Below are 24996 nucleotides of genomic sequence, written 5' to 3'. Positions count from 1 at the left end.
TGCAGCTAGAGTCAATATGGATCCCACCCTGGGGAAAGAAAATCTCTACCTAATGGTGTCAGTCCTATTTCAAGACGTAGGTGGAGCATCTTCAAGATACTGGTGGACATTTTTGAACTGCCAAAGGAGGAGGGTGCTGACATGCCAGCTGTGAATAAGCTGATGCTGATCATGCCGGTTATTGCTTTACCTACAGATTCCCTCTGTGTAGACTGGTGCTTCTGAAGGAGGGTCACAAGCACAGACTGGTGGGATTACATATTCATGTGGGTCTGGTATGACCAGCAGTGGGTCCAGAACTTTCTTATGAAGAAGCAGACATTCCTGCACATGTGGGCAGCCATGCTGATGCAGAAGCAGGTTGCTTTAAACGTCTGGAAACTGGCCATCCCAGGCTGCTACAAGTCCATGACTAGCCAATTTGGAGTTGGCAAATCAACTGCTAGGATTGTTGTGGCAGAGTTTTGAGAGGCAATCAGGACTGTGATTTACCCAAAGGTGATGGGCATAAGAAACGTTCCTGAAATAATTGCTGGTTTTCTGAGAATGGGCTTTCCAGTCTGCACCAGAGCCATTCCTGGGACTCACGTGCCTATAGTTTGCCCACCACAAGGACGACAAACTTTTTATCTTTTTCAGACTTTTGTTTGTTTTTGTTATTAATGATCCCATCCATTTCAACAGAAAACCATAACCTCACAGCTCCAGATGGAATTATCTGTGGGGGAGAGACTTGTTACAACATCACATTATCTTTGACACTGGGACCATGTGCTTTAGATATCTGCACAAGCTCCTATAATTAAAAGCAATGGTACATTTCCCTCAGTGCTATGTGCTCCTTGCTAATGAGAAGAAATGTCCCTCACCATTCAAGCTGAGCCCAGTAAAGAGCCTTGAAATGGTAACTGGTTTCTGTATATCTGAGAGTCAGGAACAAATTTATTATTCTAAAACATGCTAAGTTATAACTATTAAAAAGGCATGCACCAGAACCACAGAATTGGCACAAACAGGGAAAACATGGCTCCAGATTCCCATTTTGTGGCTCAGGACCATCTTTCATACATTATCTCTGTGTGTGCATGTGTGTGTGTACATTCACAGAAATCCTCATTAAACTAGTGCTAAGGTCTGAATTACAACATCCCCATGTGGATAGAAAAGTCTGCTGTGATTTTTAGCCCCTACCATTGCTATTTAGGTTCCATTACTTGTGCTTTGGGTTAGGGATAGTAGCCAGCCCATTCAAAAGGATAACAAGTAGCTGTCCTATTTGCAGGGTTTATTTTTCATTAGGATTTCTCTTCCCACACAATCTCACCTAAACAGATTGCAACCCTGTTTGATTTGGGGCAAGACTTTTGAGCCCATGATAGTAAAATGGGTTTAAAACTGATCAAAACAAATTCACCCACCCTTAAAATACATGCAGACAGCCATATTTTACAGATTAATAACCTGCATTTGAGAAACCAGTCAACTCAGACACAGTGGTAGCATGGTCTGCATTTTCTGTGAGAATAAAAAAAAAATTGAAACTCTTTCATACAGCTGCTCCTTTAATATATTACTCAGGTTTCCTACTCTCTGTAAGCTGGAAAAAACTCTTTGGGGCATGTTCCAAACACAGCGGGAATAACTTTACTACATCCCACCCAGCTTTATTACTAAATCAGCCTTTAATCTTTGGGATTTTTTCAAAATTCTACACACTTTTCTTAATACATTTGAAATATTAATACTTTGCACTTTTATAATGCTTTCCATCTGAGGATCTCAAAATACTTTACAAACACTAATAAACTTTTTTACAAAATCCCTATGAGCTATTTTACTTCTCTTCCCATTTTACAAATGGGGAAACAAAGGCAGCGAGAAGTCATTTGCCTGTGGTCACACACCAGATCAGTAACAGACCTTGAAATATAATCCCTAACTAACTGTCCTGTGTTGGGACATTTGGTTCCCCAGGAACTCAGTTCGCAACTCCAGTCTCGTCACTCAGGTTCCTTATTTGCAAAGCTATGCTGAGTTAATCAGACTCAAGCATAGAGGTGGATATGGGGCTTACCATACATTCAATGTTACATAGCAAGCAGCTTCCTTTATTTATTTACATATTACACTACATATACATTACATCACACTTGGTTGCTTTGTAGGAACCAATCCTCATATAGCACGCACTGTACATGCACGACTAACTTTACCTCATCTTACGTTCCAGGCTTACCTTATCCATTATCAACTTGTTTATTGTAAATGGTTCCCTGGGTGGTCCCCCTTATCTTAACTAGTACAGACATTCTGTTTACAGCCTGCTGATCCATTTACCTCCCTAATACTGTCTCCCAAGAAATGAGGCCTCACCCATTACTCATGTTAAGCCAGGCATACATCCTGTGATAAAAAAAATTATTCCTTCTCTGTAGGAGAAAAAAGGGAAATACCCTTCAGGATAAAAAGAGAAGGCCAAAAATTCCAGTAGAGCTTAAAGGAGTTGGGTACCTAACTCCTTTGAAAATTCCAATTTAAGTGATCCATCCCCTGTTGCCCATTTCCAGCTTCTGGCAAACAGAGGCTAGAGACACCATCCCTGCCAATAGCCATTGATGGACATATTCTCCATGAATTTATATAGTTCTCTTTGGAACCCTGTTATAGTCTTGGCATTCACAACATCCTCTGGCAAGGAGTTCCACAGGTTGACTGTGCACTGTGTGAAAAAATACTTCCTTTTTGTTTGTTTTAAACCTGCTGCCTATTAATTTAATTTCTTCTTTCCTAGTTCTTGTGTTATAAGGAATAAATAACACGTCCTTATTTACTTTCTCCACACCAGTCATGATTTTATAGACCTCTAGCATATCCCCCTTAGTCGTCTCTTTTCCAAGCTGAAAAGTCCAAGTCTTATTAATCTCTCCTCGTATGGCAGCCATTCCATACCCCTAATCATTTTTGTTGCCCTTTTCTGAACCTTTTCCAAGTCCAATGTATCTTTTTTGAGATGGGGCAACCACAGCTGCACGCAGTATTCAAGATGTGGGCATTACATGGATTTATATAGAGGCAATATGATAATTTTCTATCCCTTTCTTAATGATTCCCAACATTCCCATTAATGCTTTACAATGATGGTTGGAGAACTGCACTGTGATATACCCATGCATGAAGACTTTAGCACTTAAGAAACGCCAACTAGGACAGAACACACTAATGCAGCTTCTCAGCAACACAGGTTATTGCGAACATCAAACCAGTCCTCCGCTCTCTACACTGGTTTCACATAGAATTTCTAATCAAGTTCAAAGTCCTGGTCCTTATTTTCAAAGCACTTCATGGCCTGGGTCCAGGATATCTAAAAGACCATCTAAGGCTCTGGGATGAAGACCAGAGTCAACAGCTACACTCCTCTGTGACACAACTGAACTCCCTACAATAAAGGTAAAGCTTATCTGTGAGAAAGACAATTTTCTCGGTGGCCAATCCAAGGCTGCGGCTAGAGCTCCCTCAAGACCTGTGGGCCATCAAAAACCTCAGCACCTTCCACTCCAAGTCCAAGGTGCATTTCTTTGACCTGGCCTTCTCTAACAAATACGTAGCAACATGTATATTTTTTAAAAAGCCCAAACCCTACCAAAAACAGACACTCCACTGCACTTCTCCCCATGGATAGAGGATGAAAGAACAAAACAGGTGACAGCTGTTAGTCACATACCTTAATGCAGTACTGGAAGGATTCAGATACTATGGTGATAAGTGCAATATGAAAACCCTAGAGAGAACAGAATACAATTTTCTATTCAAATCTTTTAGATCATGCTGAACAACAACTACTATCCTGTTGGATCAGAATCACAAGAATTCCTCGGCAGGAAAGAGGGGTGTGCAAAAGATTGCCTGAAAGAAAATGCAAAAATCTAAATGGCTCCTGTTTTCAAGTTCACTAATCTATAGCCTCTACACAACAGAAATAAAACTACAGTGAACTGGCACTTCTTAACTAGAAAGTTTATTTGTATTAGATCTCTTAGGAAAATTCTTCTCAGATCCCTAAGTTCAGACTGTATCAAGAAGATCTTACTGTTTGCTTTTCCTGAAAATCTGAATCTGGAATAATCAGAATCTTACAAACATCTCACGATAAGGATTGATGGAGCAGAGCCAAGATATATGGATATGCATCTGTCTCACTGATCTGCAAGCAAGATTGGTAGCTGCCCACAAAGACAAGTAGAGAAAAGCTTCTAAAAATAAAACTCTGGGGCTTACATTAATGCAATCCTCGGATAAGGATTTAATAAGAATTATGGAATGTTAATTAAATGCCATTTGATTAAATACATTATGATTTAACAATTATGGCATGTAGCAACTCATTATTAAAGCCAAATTGTTATGTTTGACTGTACTGCAGCAGCAACACTGTATTTAAAATGGAGATGAGCATTTTATCTCAACTGCATTCATGCATTGCTTTCTCATCAATTACTTTTTAAATATGCATAATGGAAGCTGGGCAAATACCACCTAAATGTTCCGCAAGCATCCACTTGATTTTAATCATGGATTTGCCACACTTGCACTCTGTTTTACATTTCTTTATGGGAACATTTAAAGGACTGAGTTTTGCTCACATGAATGTTTGTGTGAAGCGTTTCATTAACTACTTGAATTATGGTAGCCCTGAGTTCAGGACCCCATTTTACTAGGCCCTGCACACACAATAATTTGAGTCAATCCCTGCCCCAGAGAGTTTATAGTCTAAATAGACAAGACAAAGGATGGGAGGAGAAAGAGGCACAGGGAGGCAAAATGACTGGACTAAAGTTACACCGGAGGTCTCCTGACTCCCACTGCAACACAATGCCCTCTCTGCTTTCATGGAGAATTTGCCGGCACTGAAAATGATGGTATCCTGCTTAACACAGCAGGGCAGGGTTCCCAATACCCCCTCATTAGCTTCCTGGATCAATGGCAATTAAATGAGCCAGACCAGGATATGACAGCACACTTGACAGGTAGGAAATATACAGGCATGCACAATTACTTTGTGTGAATGTTACAAGAGAAAACTAAATTTAAACTCTGAACCCTGGCAATAAATTTTACAGTACTATAATTTTTTCTAGGAATGATGCCTTCATAAGGCTCTGTGTGATCCACAAAGGAAGAGGTTTAAACATTTCTAATATTCTCTAATCCTTTGCAACTGCTACCTCTCCCTGACTCTAAAAGCACCAGTGGCTTCTCAGGCCTCCTTACTGGCTATAAAAATCTTATGCTCATGCAAACAGGGAATAGGAACAAATATTTATTTGCTTTTCAGTGCTCAGAGGCTCTTGTGAGGATCAAGGTTGCACTGGGCACTTTATATACGAATAGCAAGAGACTGTCACTGCCCCCAAAGTCCTTACCGTCTTTGGCTCCAACATTAAATTTAGACAGAGGAGCAATTTGGGACGATGGAGGGAAGCATTTTGCAAAGGCGACTTTCAACTCCTCTGAGGCTGCTCCATCCCCCAGGCCAAGTTATAGCAACCTGAAGGTTGGCACTGGCAGGCAACATTTCCAGTTGGCTACAACGGCAGCTGGTGATTACCAGGGAATAAGGTCCTCTGGTCACACCTCATGCCAGCCACAGGGTGGAGGGCAGCATAGGGGCTGCTATATTAGTGGTGGATGACCAATTAAACCAATTTTGTGCCAGCAGAGCGGCACAAGGCTGCCCTAATGCAGAGGAGAATCTAGGCTTCATGTATGACCACCACCACCAGTACAGATCAAATTTCATATATTACAGTATCATGCTGCTCACAAGAAATCCATTGAATTAAGAATTCTAGAAACACATTCACTGGGTTAATTTGAATAATAGATGAAGTGCAGGAGGAAATTGTGATCTGCTCCTCTACTTATTTCTAGACAGCTTAGCTGTAGGCAGTTTGATTAGAGGAGATTCCACTAGGTTCCTATGAAACTTCAGAGTTCTGAAATTCACATTGTAGACATGACATATACCTGTTATCTGCTTTAAAGACGATCAAGCCTTCGAAGAAAAGCAACAAAGTTGTATGCTGACTGTAACACAGAAATAAGAGGGCATAAAGAAATGCAAATTTGTGGGCTCTGAAAGTACAGCGATCGGTTTTATATCTGTTAATGCCCATGAAGGAAGGGAAAACATTTAAAAAAAAACACACAAAAAAACCCCACTGTCCTAACCAAGCAGGCAAAAAGTTTTCCTGTTACTCTGGATTAATACTAAAGTCCCACAAAAGGGAAAACTGATCACCAAAACATTTGAATTAGCAATTTGTTACACCATACTACCTGCTGAAAACTTTTAACTGTCTATATGCAGGTTTTCATCTACTCCAGAAAAAACAGAATTTGTAATTCACCACCAGAACAGCTCCAGTAGTGGTAACAGCAAAGGAAGATGTAGCATAGCCACAAGTCGGTGTTCTTACCACTTTATCATCCAACACTATTCAGAGTCTTTTTGTATTATTTGTCTGTCCTTACTGGTATTTGCATCTACATATCATAACAGTCCTACTGGGTCAGACCAATGGTCCATCTAGCCCAGTGACAGGTGTCATACTTCAAAGGGAATGAACAGAACACGGCAATTATTGATTGATTCATGCCCTGTCATCCAGCCCCAGCTTCTGGCAATTAGAGGCTTAGGGATATCTAAAACATAGGGTTGCATCCTGATCATCTCGGCTAATAGCCATTGATGGACTTACCCTCCATGAACTCAGCCAATTCTTTTTTTAAAATCCAGTTATACTTCTGGCCTTCACAACACCCCCTGGCAATGAGTTCCACAGGTTGACTGTGTTGTGTGAAATACTTTATTATGTTTATTTTATATCTACAACCTATTAATTTCATTGGGTGACCCCTAGTTCTTGTGTTATATGAAGGGGTGAGTCACACTTTCTTATTCACTTTCTCCACATAATTAATGATTTTATAGACCTCTATCATATCCCCCCCTTAGTTGTCTCTCTTCCAAGCTGAACAGTCTCAGTCTTTTTAATCTCGCCTCATATGGAAGCTGTTCCATACCCTTAATCATTTTTGTTGCCCTTTTCTGTACCTTTTCCAATTCCAAAATGCATTTTTTGACATGGGGCAACCAGATCTGCATGCAGTATTCAAGGTGTAGGTGTACCATGGATTTATGTAGTGGCATTTATGATATTTTCTGTCTTATCTATCCTTTTCCTATTGGTTCCTAACATTGTTAGCTTTTTTGACTGCCACTGCACATTGAGCGGATGTTTTCACTTGCATCCATTGTGAATGTTTCCTCTATCCACAGTGACTCCAAGATTTCTTTAACGGGTAATTTAGACCCCATCATTTTGTATACATAGTTTGATTATGTTTTCCATTGTGCATTACTTTGCATTTATCCACACTGAATTTTATGTGCCATTTTCCTGCCCAGTTACCCAGTTTTGTGAGATCCCTTTGTAACTGTTCAGTGCCCGTTTTGGACTTAATTATCTTGAGCAGCCTTCTGTCATCTGCAAATTTTGCCACCTCACTGTTTACCACTTTTTTCCAGATCATTTATGAATATGTTGAACAGCACTGGTCCCAGTACAGATCCCTGGACCCCGCTATTTATCTCTCTCCATTGTGAAAAGTGACCCCTTGTTCACTAACTTTTAGCCAGTTACTGATCCTTGAGAGGACCCTCCCTCTTATCCCATGACTGCCTACTTTGTTTAAGAGCCTTTGGTGAGGGACCTTGTCAAAGGCTTTCAAAAAGTCCAAGTACACTATATCCACTGAATCATCCTTGTCCACAGGTTTTTTGACACCCTCAAAGAATTTGAATAGATTAAAGGGAAATCATGCCTCACCACAAAAGCCTTGTTTACTCTTTCCCAACAAAACATGTTCCTCTGTGTGTCTGCTAATTCTGTTCATTACATAGTTTCAGCCAGTTTGCCTGATACTGAAGTTAGGCTTATTGGCTCATAAGAGCCACAGGATCACCAGTGGAGCCTTTTTAAACATCAGTGTTACGGTAGCTATCCTCCATTCTTTTGGTACAGGGACTGATTTAAGCAATAGGTCACATATCGCAGTTAGCAGTTCTGCAATTTCATATTTGAGTTCCTTCGGATATCTTGGGTGAATACCTTCATATCCTGGTGACTTCTGATAGTCTCTTCCCAATTTAGCTTAATCAGCAATTTTCACAAATACCATTTTAACAACCATTTGCTGAGGATATCAAATTTACAGGTGTTGCAAATACTAGAAGACAGACTAACAAAAAGGCAGTAGGAGAGGGGTAGCAGTGCTTAGAGAGAGGGACACAGCAGCAAAGGCAGTAGCGTGATGGAAAGGGGCCCACAGTAATTTCATACAGCAAACGGAAAAGCTACCCCATACATACACACACTTGCTGTGTCTACATTAAGGAAATTATCCACTGCTGAGAACAGGTGTCAGTGAGAGGTACATATGAATCCGTTTGAACACTGATTAACTAGAAGTGTAGACCAGGACAAACTGTGTTCTAGATCATTTCACAAGTAGTAGTTAAATCATGCTCAGAGCACCAATGTCAGTAAAGGGTAGTTTTTCTAATGTGGAGAAGGGTAATAACATTGTCTTTTTCAAGACATCCTTCTTTTTCTCCTATGTCAACTCCCACACTAGATACAGTTTTGGCAATTTTGGCAGCTGCGGGACTTAGAGTCCAAGCTTTGGAGTGCAATTTTCTTTCAGCAGTGGTATCTTGATTGGCTTTCTAACAAAGAAAAAAATATATAGCCACAGTAATGGGTCTCAAACGTTAAAAGGGTCATGCTCCCATTTTTAAAGAGACATAGAAAAAATGTCATTGTTAAGAGCAGATCAGGGGAAATGGACCAGAAAACAATAAGAACCTTTAAAGTCTGAGTACATCTAGAAGGACTGGAATTGAGACACATGGGAAATGCCAGTTCTCTGTCTAAGTTTTTGAAGATTCACAGATCCCTAAACATATTTTAAAAACGTTGCCTTTTTAAAGCAGATAAACCATTAAGATAACAAAAGGCTTTAGCAATTTAAAAGTAATTTAATCTGCAGGAAGCAAGTAACATTTTTATAAAGTAAATATAGACCCAGAAATATTTATTGGAGACATTTATAAAGTAAGGTTCTTTAAACAGGCTGTTCGCAAAGAAGCACAGCCTATATTCAAAGAACTGTGTGGACCCAGGGACACTCACTCTCCTAGTCCAACTCACGTTCATGAAGTTTAATGCTATACATATTTTCCAAGTAAGTTGCGGGACGTCAAAGTGGAGAGCAGTTTATCACCTCCTTTGAACTTGAATGCAAAACATCATAGTACTGACAGGGAAACAACAATATGATTTATGAGACACCAGACGATCAGTTCTCTTACATGATGAACGCAGGAACAAGCTCAGATGGAAGAACAGAATTCCTTTAATTAGAATTTTGTTTCAATTATATGGCACTTTCAGGTTGTACTCATGTGCAGTGATTTTCAGATTCTCTTCCAGCAGTTGGGACCAACCTGTGGCCCTGGAGCCACGAGGGGTCTTGAAGGTGACTTCGTTAAGAAAATGTATATTTGGTTATGAATTGAAAATGTGCTCCCTAAGCCTCACCGTGGAAGGGAAATTAAGTGCTTGAATCAGTCCTATTGATAAAGAGAGGAGGTAGGGTGTATGACCTCCCCAACTGCCCTCTGCTGCTTCCCCTATCGCCCCAGGAGCAGCCATGGCATGAACTGGGAGCAATCTGAGCAACTGTTGTCCATTCCTTGATTCCTTGTCAGATTATGAATAGGAGATCAGCTGACTCTGTGTTAAATCTCCTTATTTTTAAGCCAGTCTCATGATTTTGGTGGGCCTGACTCACAGTTTTCAAATGTTTGGTGTGACAATCAGGGTCCAGACAGCCCCTGGAGAAAACAGGGGGCCCAATCCCCAAAGAACAAACAATTGAATCAGCCAGTTGTATACAATGTTATTGTGTATAAATAGATGACCAGTAAAGTTTTTTATGAATGCACATAATGTTCTGAATCTGATGGCCATTGGGAGGTGTGTGTGCACGGTAGGGCTATGAATGTATGCATGTTGTAACCAGGGTGCTACTCCAGCATCACCTCACAGTGATGTGGGGAAGCAATCAGGCATGGACTAGTGGTTCGCATGAAGCGCCTAGCTTTGTACAACCTGGGAAAGACAATGGGTGGACCATTAAAGTTAATGGAAACTAAAAAGGAAACCCCACTCTTGGAACACTCAGGAAGGAGGGAGTTTCCTTGCACCATGTAACCATGAATGATCATAGCCTGAAAGAAAGAAAAAACGTCTGCCCATCTTGTTAAAAGGGAAGGGGTTTGAAGTAAAGGTGATCCCAGAAACGCAGGACCAGCATGTAAGCAGGGTGCTGTCCATGAAACTCCAGCTCTCCTCTATGACAGAGGGCACACAGGGAAACTGTTCAGAGGCAACAGGTAACTTGTATTAGAGATGAGAATTTAGCGAATATAGAAGCGTAAAGCTTGAGGTGACATCTGTGTGTTCTTTATTCCATGTAACTTGTATGCATTTGTTTTGTCTTACTATTTCATCTTTGAAACTGTGATTTTTCTATTAAACACACTTTTAGATTATTTTTACCCTATGCAGGTCTCTGTTGTGCCAACTAGGTAGAGCGTGCAATCCCAAGTGGACTGATAACTGGGGGAAGGTTTCACTCCTTCAGGGGTGAACAACCATAAGGGAAAAGTCTGGTAGTTAACACCACAGGGTGGGGTGGGGGATGGATTTGGGTGAATTCAGGACAAGATGGGCTATTGGGGTAACCCTGCAAGGAGAAACTAGGCCGTTGGAAGCCAGTATGAAACCTTTGCGCTTGTAGGCTGGCTACTGGTGTCAGAGCTCTGAGTCACAGCAATGTAGCATTAAGGCATACAGTTACAAGGCAGGTAGTGACAGAACCCCTTACTGGTCTGGGCAGTCGCCAAAATGTCACACTTCAGGTTGGCAACACTGATGATTCTAGCACCCAGGGGATGCTCTAAATAGCATCCAAGCAACGCTATATATCACCAGTGGATAGTTAGTAGGATACTGATGCCCTCCTCTCCCCAATGGACTCCTCTTCACCTCCTGAGCCGAGGGCTCTGGGGAAGAAGACAAGGGAGCAAGCTATGCTGTCTCTGCACCTGCTGGGGACTCCCTCATTACCAAGGAATCACTAGCAAAGAGTTTAGAGGTTGTTTCCATTCCCTTTGTGTCACTCAGGGCAGAGAAACTGCCAGAAAGTATCAATTGTGACCTCAATCTTTTTGAAACAGTGCATTTGTACCTCAGCCTAGAAAGGCCGAACACTGCTTAACTAGAGGGTAGGTAAGTGTTCTCTACCCTTCCACATCACTTAAATCAGAGTAAAATGTTTTTTTAAGAAATCAGGAACTAATGTATCAAGAAAACAAAGTCAATGCAAAAGCACCTGTGTGTGTGTTTATATATATAAATTTAAAATACTCTAAGAATTGTCCACTCCATGTGAAATGAAAAAACAATAATATATCAGAAGCATAAGATTAAACTAAACACTATAAAAACCAGAGTAAAACCTAAGCTAAGATCCAATTACTGAACACAGAGGGCTTAATTCTACTCTACTTTACACTGGTGCAAGCCCGGAGTAATTCCACTGTGCCGAAATCAGACATATCCATAGAATACTTCAAACTTTAACTGTCTTTGTTTTAAAAATCATTGCTTGCTACAACAAATAATTCTTGTACTGATACCTCCAACTCCCCTGTGTGCATGTCACTGATGTTATTACCACCATTTAACAACAGGCTGCAACATAATCAGTAAAGCATTTGGAAAAATAAGACGACACTATTTCTGAAAAATAAAATAAAAAACCTAGCAAGTCTGTAAACTGTTTGCATTTGGTTACCGCTAAAGCCTCAAAATGCATGTGCACTGATAACTGTCCTAGCTTCCCTCTGTCCATCTCTCTTGTTAATAGTTCTTTGTTTTCTCATTTTTCAAGAAAAAACAACTGTTCAGGGGATAGGAGATTCATCACTCTGCTACATTCATTATAATTTTAATTATTGGTTTAGCACAGAATGGAAAATACTCAAAATATGAAATCTTTCCCCAGCTAAAGAAGCCTTTTTTAAATCTCAAGTACCCAAGGTTAATGCTCGCAGTACTAGTTCAACAGGCTTGTTTCTTGACGATAGTATCAAAATGAGAGTTAAAAGCCACAATGTCAAAAAGCTAAGATTTACTGCACAGAAGAATAGGCAAAAAGGAAGAAAACAGAAGCATTTGTTCGAGGTCTCAAGCCATTGAGCAAGTGGTGCACAAGCTCATGGAACTGGGGTTTGTGTGATACTGTAGTTGAAAGATAGGAATTACTGTGCTGTACTGCACTATACCAGGTGTTATATGCAGTAAAGTAAAAATTTGGGCAACTCCATATTCTACTTTACTCAAGAGTCCCCATATGGTTGCTAATAGACAGTGACTGCACAGCCCACCAACCACAGTGGCTGCAATAGTTACTCACATGTCGCACAACTACACTTGACCACACCCAGCCCTTCGGCAGAGGCTGCATGAGGTAGTTACAATACCAGTGCTAAGTAAACCAGATTATCCACCACATAGCCACACACATTTCCCTTATGAAAGGCAGCACACTGGGGCAACTGGCATCATTGACTGTGGCTGTCTAATAAATATATGCATGCCTATGGCCAGAGGTGTGTCCCAGAGAGCAGCACTCCTTTCCTAGCACATTGTGGTCATTACCCCAATTGTGCCAGGTAAAGAAGATAATTAACTGCTGGTTAACATCTCTCTACTGCTCCTCCTTCAAAAGGTTTCTTGACAGGGGACCCTAGAGCCTACAGCTATCCGAACTGGAGTAACTTCTTGGGCTGCCAGAAACACATGCATAATCTTTAGGTTAGATAGTGAATGTGTCTAGTGCCTCCTTTCCCATAACATGAAAACTCTAAACAAATTATCACACAAAAGTGCAGTGATTTTAATATCTCAGTGCAGTTTGCAGTTAGCTTGTTGATTTCACTAACTCAGAAGATCAGGAAATTAAATACAGTGAATGGATAATTCAGGTGACCACTAAACATTTATTGCTTTGCCATCTTAAATACTGAAGAGTAATTAAATCTAAATCTTTGAGGTAGAAAGCAAGGAAGCCAATTCTCTGCAGGAATCAGAAGAAAACTCCCTCCACCCCCACTCACTGATACATAATTTCATAAATATATGGAGGGTTTCACAGTTCCCTCTGAAGCAGAGATATTGGCCTCTGTTGGAGGCAAGATACTAGAGTAGACAAATTATTGCTCTGATCCACTATGGCAAATTCTATGTTACCAGATACCCAAGATGAGCTTTCCTTGTATTAAACTGTCACTTCATTTTTTGTTAGAAATGTTTTTATTTGAAACATTATCTGCTTGCATTTCTTATTCCAAAAATTTATCAGGATTCATTACGTGTTTTGCTGATATGTCATTAGAAGTTGTATAGAGAGTAGACAATAGACACTTTCAGAAAAAATGTCTCATTTTATTTTACATGGCGCAGGTAGTGCTATCTACAGTTAAGATCAATCCACCACTTTCCATTAAAAGAGCTTGTTTTCTAGTTGCTTAACAACTTTGTCAAACTTGAACCACCCAGCCTGAAATTTCCAATGCTTGGTATCTGGCTCATGTTAATTTGTTTTTATATATATATATATATATATATATAAAATACCAGCAAAAACAGTACAACTGTTTCCCAGAACAAGGTTAGGGGGAAATGTTTAGCCCATGTTAAAAAAAAATCTTACAAACATTTTGTTGAGAAGCTGCTCATACAACCTTAATTCAGCCCCCTTTGTGTGTATGCATTATGATAGTCTTAAGTTACATGATCACAGATTTTTTTTTTCCACAAGACCCTTGCCTCAATCAGTGCACATGATGAATAAGGGTTGTGCAGTGAGGAAGGTAATTGTCTGTAGGATCCCTGTTATTTGTTGCAGAAGTTGGAAGGGATGCAGCGAATGAAGCTGTGAATTACAGTCAGAGAAAGGATGGTCTCATGGTTAAGGCAGTTGAATGTTACCCTGGAGAACTGGATTCTATCCCTGCCTCTGCCACACAGTTGTTATGTAATGCTAAACAAGTCACTTAAAAATCAAACTTTCCACAGCTGGTCACTAATTGCGTGTTCCTCATTTTTGGAGTGCTTGACTTGAGATCCTAGAGAGTCTGATGTGCAAAAGTGCTGAGCACTCACAGCTACAACTGGAATCAACTGGAGCTGTGCTTTGAACATATTAAGTGCTATATAATACTAGATCCAAGGTGTCTCAAAAATCCACTCAAAATTAGTGGATACTTTTGACCTTAATCTCTCTGTACCTCAGCTCCCCATCTTTAAAATAGATAATACCCCTCTCATCTCACAGGGGTATCATGAAGATAAATTCATTAATGTCTGTGAAGCACTCAGATTGGTAGCCATGAGCAACTTACAAAAGCCTAGGAGGATATTAATAATTGTGTCTTCAGAACAGGGTTTGAATTGTGTGTCGTAAACAAGGCCACACACTGAACAAGGAGAAAACAAAATATTGAATAGCTGCTCATTAGTTAAGCACCAGCTATCCTGTATACTGAAAGAGGCAGGGGTATTGTGGGAAAAAACAGTACGTGATTATGTCATTAGAGACGGTGTCAATATACATATGCATAAGAGGGCTGAATTAAGGTTGCACAGGCAACCTTAAAGTTGGCATCTCCTAACTTTGGAGTGCTTGACTGTGCAACCTTAATAATGCTCGTTTAATGTAGTTTTTTGTGGGATGGAGGAAAACGTTGGGTAATTTACACAATGCTTTCACTTGTCAACAATATCCGAATACACTTGCAATCAGGCACAAGACCAAGACATTCCAAGACAACAACAGGCCAAGTCAGTGATACAGACAAAACTGTAATAAAAAAGCTGCTTACTAGACTAGGCTGCATGGCCTCAATAGTTCTAATACACAGTGATTCAGGCCCCACATCATTAATCATTGCAGGAAGGAGGGGAGAAATTATAGTATCTTTACAAAGAATCTTTATTGCACTGGCAGTAAAGCAGTTGCTTGATACTGCTCTGAACTCCCTATAAAATTACAAACACTGATAAAGCAAAGTGTTGATTTTGCCCAATCTGTGAACTCTTTTAGTGGGATTGTAAAACGCCAAGGACAGTTTGTCAGAAAGCAGATGGATTAGCACAAACACAGTGGATTGTTTAATGTTTTGTATTCCCTTTGTTAACTGGGTTCTTTAACCTAAGCAACAAGATTTATTAAAAGTCATCCCTCCAACGTCCCAGTACAATTATGTTCTCACAAATGGTAATTGGCTAGTCTTTCATGGCCTAGAAAAGATAACTTGAGGTATTGCTTTCCTAGACTACTAGATAAGTAGATATAGTATGCAGTAAACATCATCACGCCAATCTTCTTTTCAGCTTCTTGTTCTTTCCTTCACCCCCACAGGATCATTATTCTGGGCTATAACCTCTAAGACACATCAACAATCCAGGAATATATCAGCTACTGATTTGCCACTATTCCAGTTTAACCACAATGTATTAGAAAACAAGAAGACCGCCTTTGAAAGGATTAGGCCGGCAAATTACTGTCATGATAAAATCATCTGATTTGTTTCGTTTCAAATTAAAGCACAATTCAACATATCACTCAGAACTGTTTTGCTTTGTAAATGTTTTAACTTACAAGTATCAGAGACAAACTGCTAACTATTCAGTTTGAAATCCCTCACACTTCTAAACCGAAATCTTGCACCGACACACACAAAAGAGGTAGTGGAAACAGAGTCCATCAGACTTTGGATAACGAAAACTTTCTTTTTCTAAATCCATTCTTCTCTCATCCTTTTTAGTGCCATTCCATCTATTGACTTTTCGCAAAACATCATTTGTTTTGTTTATTGTTCCTTCAAATGAACTTCAACGCTGAAGTAATTTTCAGGATGATATTTTCAAATCGAGATGCTGAAACAGTAAGTGTTATTTTCCACAACAAAGCTTTTTGTGGTACACAAAAAAACTTGTGCAAACCGCCTTGTGTGCGCAAATGAAATTAAGGCAGAAACCTAGACACCCAAAATCTCAGAGGAAGAATATTGCTACCATAATTTTAGGGACTACATTATGGCTTCTTTGAAAAAATTGTCCCTAAATGTACAGCAGGTATATCATGCACCAGAAATTTTCCACACAAGCCCGTCACTATTCTAATTGCATTTCTATTCTGGTCATATTTGTTGTTTTCTTCATAACATCTAAGGCCTGAACCTTTCCATAAAGGGACAACAGAGCAAAGGACCGGATGCAAAATTTCACAGCCCAGAAAATGTTCATTTCAGTATGAAGTATTAATAAAACAAATATTTAAAAAAGGAGAGTCCTACCGGATCTTCAGTTTTATGGTTATTCAGCAAGTCAGACAAGAAATCGTCATGGAGGCTCTCTCTCCGAATCAATGTAAATTCACGCAGAAAAATAGCTCCTTGGTTTTGGTCTCCACAAACCTAGAAAGATAATATGACATTAAAAAAAGCAATGCCCCAACATTGCCATCAGGAATGTATCCGAGAAAGAAAAAGAGGAGACCTAGTGAACTAGCGTATTTGTTAATTGCCTTCTGTCTCTTAGATTACTAAATTAATTCCAGCTCTGACCAGAATGGCCATTAATGAAAATGGAGACCTGCATTTAAAAGAAATAAGTAGTTAATAGTTTACTCTGTTGTCCAATGATACAAAAGCTTTGTTGATGGAACAAGCTGGAATTTTGTTTCTCAAAAAGTATGGCCTGCAGAGCAGTAGTTCACAGTTAAAACACTGGTGAGCTGGAGCTGGTTCACAGGAACCGGCTGTTAAATTTGGAAGCCCTTTTAGAACCGGTTGTCCCGTGTGGGACAACTGGTTCTAAAAGGGCTTTTAAATTTAACAATTAGTTAAGCTCTGGCAGCTCTCTGCCCCGCCCTCAGGCCCAGCTCACCTCTGCTCCGCCTCCTCCCCTGAACGCTCCACCCTGCTTCTCCTCTCCTTCCCCCCCACCCCCCACTTCCCAAGAATTAGCTGTTCGTGCGGGAGGGCTGAGAAGCAAGCAGTGGCTTCGTGCAGGTGAGCAGGGGTGGGTGGGGAGAAAAGAGCTGCCAGAGCTTTACCAGTTCTCAAATGTGTGTAAAATGAAGAACTAGATCAAGGCATGGTTTGGGAAAGCACTGTGTAAACTTCAAAACACAGCTTTACCAATGTACTTCAGTACCACCTCCAGACAGCGCGCTAAGGCAGTAGCGGAGTTCAGGGTGGGGGCGTGGATAGGGGTCGGGGTGGTCAGAGGGCAGGGAACAGGGGGATTGAATGGGGGCAAGGGTCCCGGGGGGCAGTCAGGAAGGAGCAGGGGTTGGATGGGGCGGTGGGAGGCAATCAGGGGCAGGGGTTCCAGGGGCAGTCAGGGAACAAAGAGAAGGGGTGGTTGGATGGGGCAGGGGTCCCAGGGGGGCCATCAGGAATGAGAGGAGGGGTTGGATGGGACGGCAGGGGGCAGTCAGGGAACACGGAAGGGGGGTGGATGGGGCAGGAGTCCGGGGGGCGGGAGCGGCCCACGACCCCCTTGTGGGGTGAGGAGGAGGGAACCGGTTGTTAAGATTTTGGCAGCTCATCACTGAGTTAAAATGCCATGTGGTGAAGTGATAACTTCTTAAAACATATTCTGAACTATACAGACAGAACTCCCAGAGACATCCTAACCCATTGGGCCTATGTAAAGGTTGGGTGGTAAGAAGGGGAAATGTTTAGGTATGTGTAGAGATGGATGCTACTAAGGCCAAAATCATGTAGGTATACAAGTAAGTGCATATGCACCTTAATGGGTAAGGAAAATAAAATACAGCACATGCATGGTTGATCATTTTAATTTAATTTCTGAATTACACCTCTACCTCGATCTAACACTGTCCTTGGGAGCCAAAAAAATCTTACCGCGTTATAGGTGAAACTGCGTTATATCGAACTTGCTTTGATCCGCCCGAGTGTGTAGCCTCGGCCCCCTGGAGCACTGCTTTACTGCATTATATCAGAATTCGTGTTATATCAGGTCACCTTATATCGAGGTAGAGGTGTAGTTATTTCCAAGCCTAGCAAAGTTTGTAAGCTCTTTGAGGCAGAGACAGTCATTTCATTACATGCCAGAACAATGCCTTAGGTGCTACTATAATGCTACTAATGATAATTAATTTCTCACTGTGTTCCTTGGTATTATCAGAGCCAAAAAGAATCAAAACAAATTTTTAAAAATTAGAACACGTTTTAAATTCTCAAAACCAGTGATAATTATGGGTTTTTTCCTTCAAAGTTCTAACAAACAAAAAGCTACCTTTGGGCTGAAACAAGGAATTCCACAGCAAAGAGAAATGTTTGAGGAAATTAGTAACAGAAAATAGGGAACTCATTATGAACTGGAATTCTAGTAACTTTTCCAATTTAATTTCTGTTGCAACATGTTTTGAACAAGGCTCAACTTGCTAAAGTACAGTCTCGCTAGATTTGTTTTTATCTAAATAGGTCCAGGTCTGTATGTAAATAAAGACATTTTGTTTTTACATTTTAGTAATTGGGATTACAGCCTATACATCTAATATAATCCTAATATATACATCCTTCAAGATCAACATTTATGATCAGATACTAACGCATGTTAACTGTTGATTTTGGAATGGCAACCACTCTGGGTATATATGGAATACCAAGTGCTATAGTAATGTATGATACCGGGCTAATTGCTTGCGAGCTTGAGAAGAGCACATTACTTACAAATGGAGAAGCATTACTCACAAATTCCTTATTACACACCCGTCTACCAGCTATTTTGTAAACAAGAAATTCTAGTTCCGAATCCCCCCCGCCCCTCCGGCTTCTGCTGATACTATTTCTTGTATCCCTGCACCTGCAAAACTAGATGCCATAATTACCATGAGTCTAGCTCTAGTTTTAAAAGGCTGTGCGGGAGAAGAGTATGACGTTGCACTCCATATGTTTTACGGAAATATGTTTATGAGGGTAAATATGATGCAACTGGAATATGCTGTATGCAAAAGGTCTCTTGTAAGGTATCATAACACAGGTTGTAACCTACTAAATATATTCCTCCTATATGTATGCATGTATCATTCTTGTATCTGAAGCTAAAAATATGAAGTATAACTATGAGGTCCTATTGTAATTATGCAAAGTGTGGGCCATTAACGGTGGGTTAGAATGGCTCCCATTGACCCAGAAAATTGGTTGTAAATGGTTTATTTACCTACAAACCTTCCTGTGTATGTGTAGACCAACCCAGGAAGAATGGAGACTGGGGGTCTTACAGTGACATGTGACCATGTCAAATGATGCTGGAATCCATCTCAATCCTTGTACTTTTCCATTGTTAAGGTGGGGGTGGGGACAAGCACAGACAAAAGATTCCCACCTTGTGCCAAAGCTATGAAAGGGGGTGGAGCAGGAAAAAGGGGGCAGCCAGTCATGAGGAAACCCCTGCTTACTACCTGAGATGTCTGCTGGAACTAACAAGGACTGTACCAGGGGAAAGGATTGGGCCCAGACTAGGAAGGAGTCTAGTCTGTGAAAGAAGCTTATTGGAACATCTCTGAGGGTGAGATATTACCTGTATTCAGTTTCTTAATGTATTAGGCCTAGGCTTGCACGTTTTTGCTTTATTTTGTTTGATGACTTACTTTGTTCTGTCTGTTATTACTCGAAACCACTTAAATCCTACTTTTTATACTTAATAAAAACACTTTTATTTATTAATAATCCCAGAGTAAGAGATTAATAGCTGGGGGAGCAAACAGCTGTGCATCTCTCTCTCTATCAGTGATACAGAGGGCAAACAATTAATGAGTTTACCCTGTATAAGTTATATACAGAGTAAAACGGATTTATTTGGGGTTTGGAGCCCACTGGGAGCTGGGTGTCTGGGTGCTGGAGACAGGTAACCTGCTGAGCTGTTTTTAGTTAAAGTCTGCAGCTTTGAGGGTGTAGCCCAGACCCTGGGTCTGTGTTGCAGCAGGCTAGTGTGTCTGGTTCAATAAGGCAGGGTTCTGGAGTCCCAAGCTGGCAGGAAAAACAGGCTCAGAGGTAATTTCAGTACATCAGGTGACAGTCCCAAGGGGATCTCTATGACCGAACCCGTCACAAGGAGCATCTGGGAACACCATGAATAGGACATGCAGTATGGCCAATGACAGGATGAAGACTATATTTATCACTCTTTGGGAGCTAGCTGCTATTGCAGCCTGAGAGGAGGGAGTCTTCCCTTCCAGCTGGGCAGTGAGAGCAGAGATGCTGCAAAGTCAGTATGACTATAATGGGGTGGTTGGAAGGAAAAGAGCTAATAAGGAAAGAGGGGAGGAATTAGGAAATAATACAAAAAGGGCAATGGATGGAAAAACCTGGTGTGGCTGCACAGAATGACCTGAATTATATGCTTGTACTGCTTCGGAAAGCAGATAGCCCCTTCTGGGTACATGTCAGACTTGGTAAAGGGCACCTTACTCATTTGAGCTACTCAGCTATAAAAGTAAAAAAAAAAAAAAAAGTTTCTATGAAAAGAATGTGGTTTTATGATGTGAGGTTTAATTTATATCCAGCCTGATACTGTAGTGAACATCGAGTAACACACTCATGTATGGTTGTGTCATAGCAATGATAGATCCATTAAATATACAAGTTTTTGCGACCAAAAATTACCACTAAAATACATTTTCCATTAAAAAAAGATTATGGATTATAGATTTTATTACTACAAAACCTCCCCAAAGTAGCAACTCATTAATCCTGAATGGTTCATCCCATGGTGGCAGCTGTGATTCAGCAATAAAAAGTAAGTGACTTTGACAATAGAAATTGTAGGATTTGGGGGGTTTTTTGTTTGTTTTAAAGCGCCCTTCTCTACCTGTGATTTAATCACTTCAGGTAAGTGAGGCTAAGAATATAACTAAGGTCAATTAATTATTCAGGTGAAGTTTTGGGAAGCTGCATACAGGAGCTGATAAGCTCAGGGGTAACACTTCACTAAATTTGTATATGTGTGTGGCCCACACGACATGTTCAGATTCTGCAGAAACTACGTTTTCATTTTAAAAGCAGTGAGTTACAAAGGAAATCTTCCAAATAGGAACCAAGTACAAACCAACCCGTGGTCATCTTCCAGACCCTGCAGACAACCTGAAATAAAGGCTCTGGAAGCTCCCAACTGCCCCAGTCTTCATTAATATCATTGTGTTGTTAACTGTGAAGCTTAGCACTACCACTTGACATTTTAGCAGATGGGATGAAAAGGGTGTGTGTGTGGCGGGGGGAGACAGGGTCGGCTCTAGCTTTTTTGTTGCCCCAAGCATGGCAGGCAGGCTGCCTTCGGCGGCATGCCTGCGGGAGGTCCGCCAGTCTCGCGGCTTCGGCGTACCTGCCGCCGAATTCCCGCCAAATCTGTGGGACCGGCGGACCTCCCACAGGCATGCCACTGAAGGCTGCCTGACTGCCGCCCTCAAAGGAACCGGCAGAGCACCCCCCGCGGATTGCCGCCCCAGGCATGCGGTTGGAGCGCTGGTGCCTGGAGCCGCCGCTGGGGGTGGGAGTCTGAAGCTGCTATAGGAAAGGAGATGCTGAAGGAATTAAGGAGAAAGGAGACAATGATAAGGCCTTGCAAACAACTTTGAAAGCAACATTTGATGAAGGTGAATATGAAAAGAGGAAACAAACAGCACAATTGTTGCTCACTATAAGGAAGGAGATCAGAGCATCATTTCATGCGTGTTTTAGGGCTCTCATGGGTGCTATTAAATGATGAAGGTGCTCTTCCATTCCTTAAGGTTGCTCAATACTCTGTACAGTGCTTTGCAGTACAGTATGTTAGGGTGCTATAAAAAAAACAGAAAGTATTGTTTTATTAGATGGGAATGGGGTAACATTAATTGTGTAAAAATCAAAACAAGGCTTATTTGGTTCATTTCCCATCTCCTTCAGATCCGTGTAAACCATGAGTAACTATTACACCTAATGGTGTAAACTCAATGCAGATGAGAGCTCTGTTCAGCCTACAGAACAAATACAGAACAGCAAGAGAAATGAGTTAACACTAAGTAGAAGGGAAAAGATGCAACTTCTACTTCTGTTGAATAGTGCCTCCCTCTACAAGCAGTCTCATTGACTTCAGTGGGACTAGTCATGGAGTAAGATACTAATCACCCTGAGTAAGGATGGCACAATCTGGCCCATATCAAATATAAGTATAATATCATAGGACTAGATTTTTATATCTTTATTTATATTTATATCTTTTGTGACAAAGTTCCTCCTCTATCTTGATGGGTCCTGAGCTTATTGGCAGATTTTCTTGCCTCAGAGATTCACCATGTGGGTTGGGGAACAGCCCAGAGACCTTCCCCTCTGGAAGAACCCACAGTCCAGGTCAATTGGGAGGTTTGGGGGGAACCCGGGCCCGCCCTCTACTCCGGGTTCCAGCCCAGGGCCCTGTGGACTGCAGCTGTCTATAGTGCCTCCTGTAACAGCTGCATGACAGCTACAACTCCCTGGGCTACTTCCCCATGGCCTCCTCCAAACACCTTCCTTATTCTTACCAGAGGACCTTCCTCCTGGGGTCTGATAACACTTGTGCTCCTCAGTCCTCCAGCAGCACACCCTCTCAGCTCCTTGTGCCTCTTGCTCCCAGCTCCTCACACTCACACCACAAACTGAAGTGAGCTTCTTTTAAAACCCAGGTGTCCTGATTAGCCTGCCTTAATTGATTCTAGCAGCTTCTTCTTAATTGGCTCCAGGTGTCCTAATTAGCCTGCCTGCCTTAACTGGTTCTAGCAGGTTCCTGATTACTCTAGTGCAGCCCCTGCTCTGGTCACTCAGGGAACAGAAAACTACTCATCCAGTGACCAGTATATTTGCCCTCTACCAGACTCCTGTACCCCACTGGTCTGGGTCTGTCACACTTTAATCATGCATGTAGCCCCACTGATTCCAGAAGGGCTACTCACAAAGTATGAGTAGACGAATGTGGTCCAAAATATATATACACCGTATTTCGAACACCTTTTTACACCTGTCAAGAGAAGGTTAGATAGAACACCTGTTCGGTCCAGAGAACTCAAACTATTTAAAGTCTATTTAAAAATCAAACAGGAAACTCATTACTGTCAGAATTCTGGGTACAAAGTGTGCAATGCTTGTATTATAAAAAGCCCCCATGGAAGAAATGTCTCAGTCTTTATGTGACTGCCTTCTCCTATGTGAAAGAGTGCTATCTTCTTCCTCTTCTATGAGCACTAAGTGAAAGTCCCACTGCAACTCTTGACTCTACACAGCAATTACTTAAACAGGAAAAGGCACCCTGGAGCAGTCACAAGTGTGTCCACATACCTGCTGGCTGCCAAAGGCACTTGTTGATTAGCACTGCTATGTTGCCTCAAAGGAGGATTTAACAAAAACTCCCTAGGGGAGTGCTGAAATCAGATGAAAATTATTACTGCATTTAATCTCTGACAATTTTCGAACCTGGTTTTGATATGAGCTCTTCATTTTTGTTCTTGACTAGACCTGGATTCAAAATCTGAATCCAGATCTGAATTTTGCAAGTTGACCTCATCTTTATAATGGGCCAAATCAAAATTGCTGAATCCAAACACTTCTTAAACGTAGAAGGGAGGCTGCAGTTTTGGGGCCTGAGTCTGTCAGTCTTAATCACATTGGGCAACATTGGGTTGATAGCCAGCAGGCTATGCACTGTGAAGCCCTATTTTGAATGTTGCCTATTGGGAAGTACCTTACTTGTACAGTCCCACTGTCATCAGTGCAGTTAAGGTTGGCAGAATCAAGCCCCCAAGATGCTAAGTTTACACAACTCATCCTGGATACTAAAGCGATATTAGGAGCGTTCAAGGTCAACTATCTAGATACCCAAAGGAGGCGGCTTTGCTATGTGTAAATCATCTTTTCAGATTAAACTGAGCGAAGCCTGAGAATGTTTCCCCAATGGTAAACTGAAAGACCAGGTATGACCAAAATACAAAAATCTGTCTCTGGTGTAGAGGTAGCATGAATGCTATTGGAACACTAAATCTGTCCTACCTCCTGACTCTCTGGCAGCCACTAGTTGCTGCTCTGAGGTACAGGACGCCTATCAACCTTGCCCTTCCCCCTCCTTTAACATCAAGATCTCCCACACACAATCCAGTGGCATGGCAGCAGCAGCAGCTGTCCAAAAGCTGCAGATGGAGAGGAGTAGGGGCTGTGTGATAGCAATGAGCTTTCCTAGCTGCCACAAAGCAGTGAGCTTTAATGGGATACCGATCCATTTCAATTCTCTACGATCATAAAACAAAGACACATGGCTAAACAACCAGCTGAGACAGGACCAAACCTTGAAAACTGCACTACTGTTACAAATAGGGAAGGATCAACAGGAGAACCCTTTTATTCCTGGGGTTGTATAAGGACAAACCAGGTGGTAGGTGGCAGCAAAAACAAATTACTGGTAATTTACCTTTTAGAGAATTAACCAACTCTTTTCTTACAACAAGTTTTTAGACAGAGAATACTAGATGTGACAGAGAAACCATATGGAGTGAAAAGAAAAATTCAGTTTCCAAAATGCTTCCAATGTTCATACTCTAAGGCAGTGTTTCCCAAACTTGGGTCGCCGCTTGTATAGGGAAAGCCCCTGGCGGGCCAGGCCCTGCAGGTCCGGCCGATCGCAGCTCCCACTGGCTGCGGTTCACTGCTCCAGGCCAATGGGAACTGCTGGAAGCAGCGGCCAGTAGGTCCCTCGGCCCGCGCTGCTT

At 41.4% G+C, this 24996-nt stretch overlaps 1 protein-coding gene across 2 annotated transcripts in view; it reads right to left on the bottom strand.

Annotated features, from left to right (window-relative positions):
- ADAMTSL1 (ADAMTS like 1) overlaps positions 1-24996 on the bottom strand; it is a 697981-nt gene that overhangs the window by 494156 nt on the left and 178829 nt on the right. For both annotated transcript variants that reach the window (XM_054032714.1, XM_054032715.1), the window contains exon 2: positions 16553-16672. In XM_054032714.1, the coding sequence (XP_053888689.1) occupies positions 16553-16672 (120 nt within the window). The remainder of the gene's footprint in view (positions 1-16552; positions 16673-24996) is intronic.

Source organism: Malaclemys terrapin, chromosome 6 (genome assembly GCF_027887155.1).
Source record: "Malaclemys terrapin pileata isolate rMalTer1 chromosome 6, rMalTer1.hap1, whole genome shotgun sequence".
NCBI classification, from domain to species: domain Eukaryota; kingdom Metazoa; phylum Chordata; order Testudines; family Emydidae; genus Malaclemys; species Malaclemys terrapin.
The sequence above is the reverse complement of the archived record's forward strand: the minus strand, read 5'-3'. Positions and strand labels throughout refer to the sequence as shown.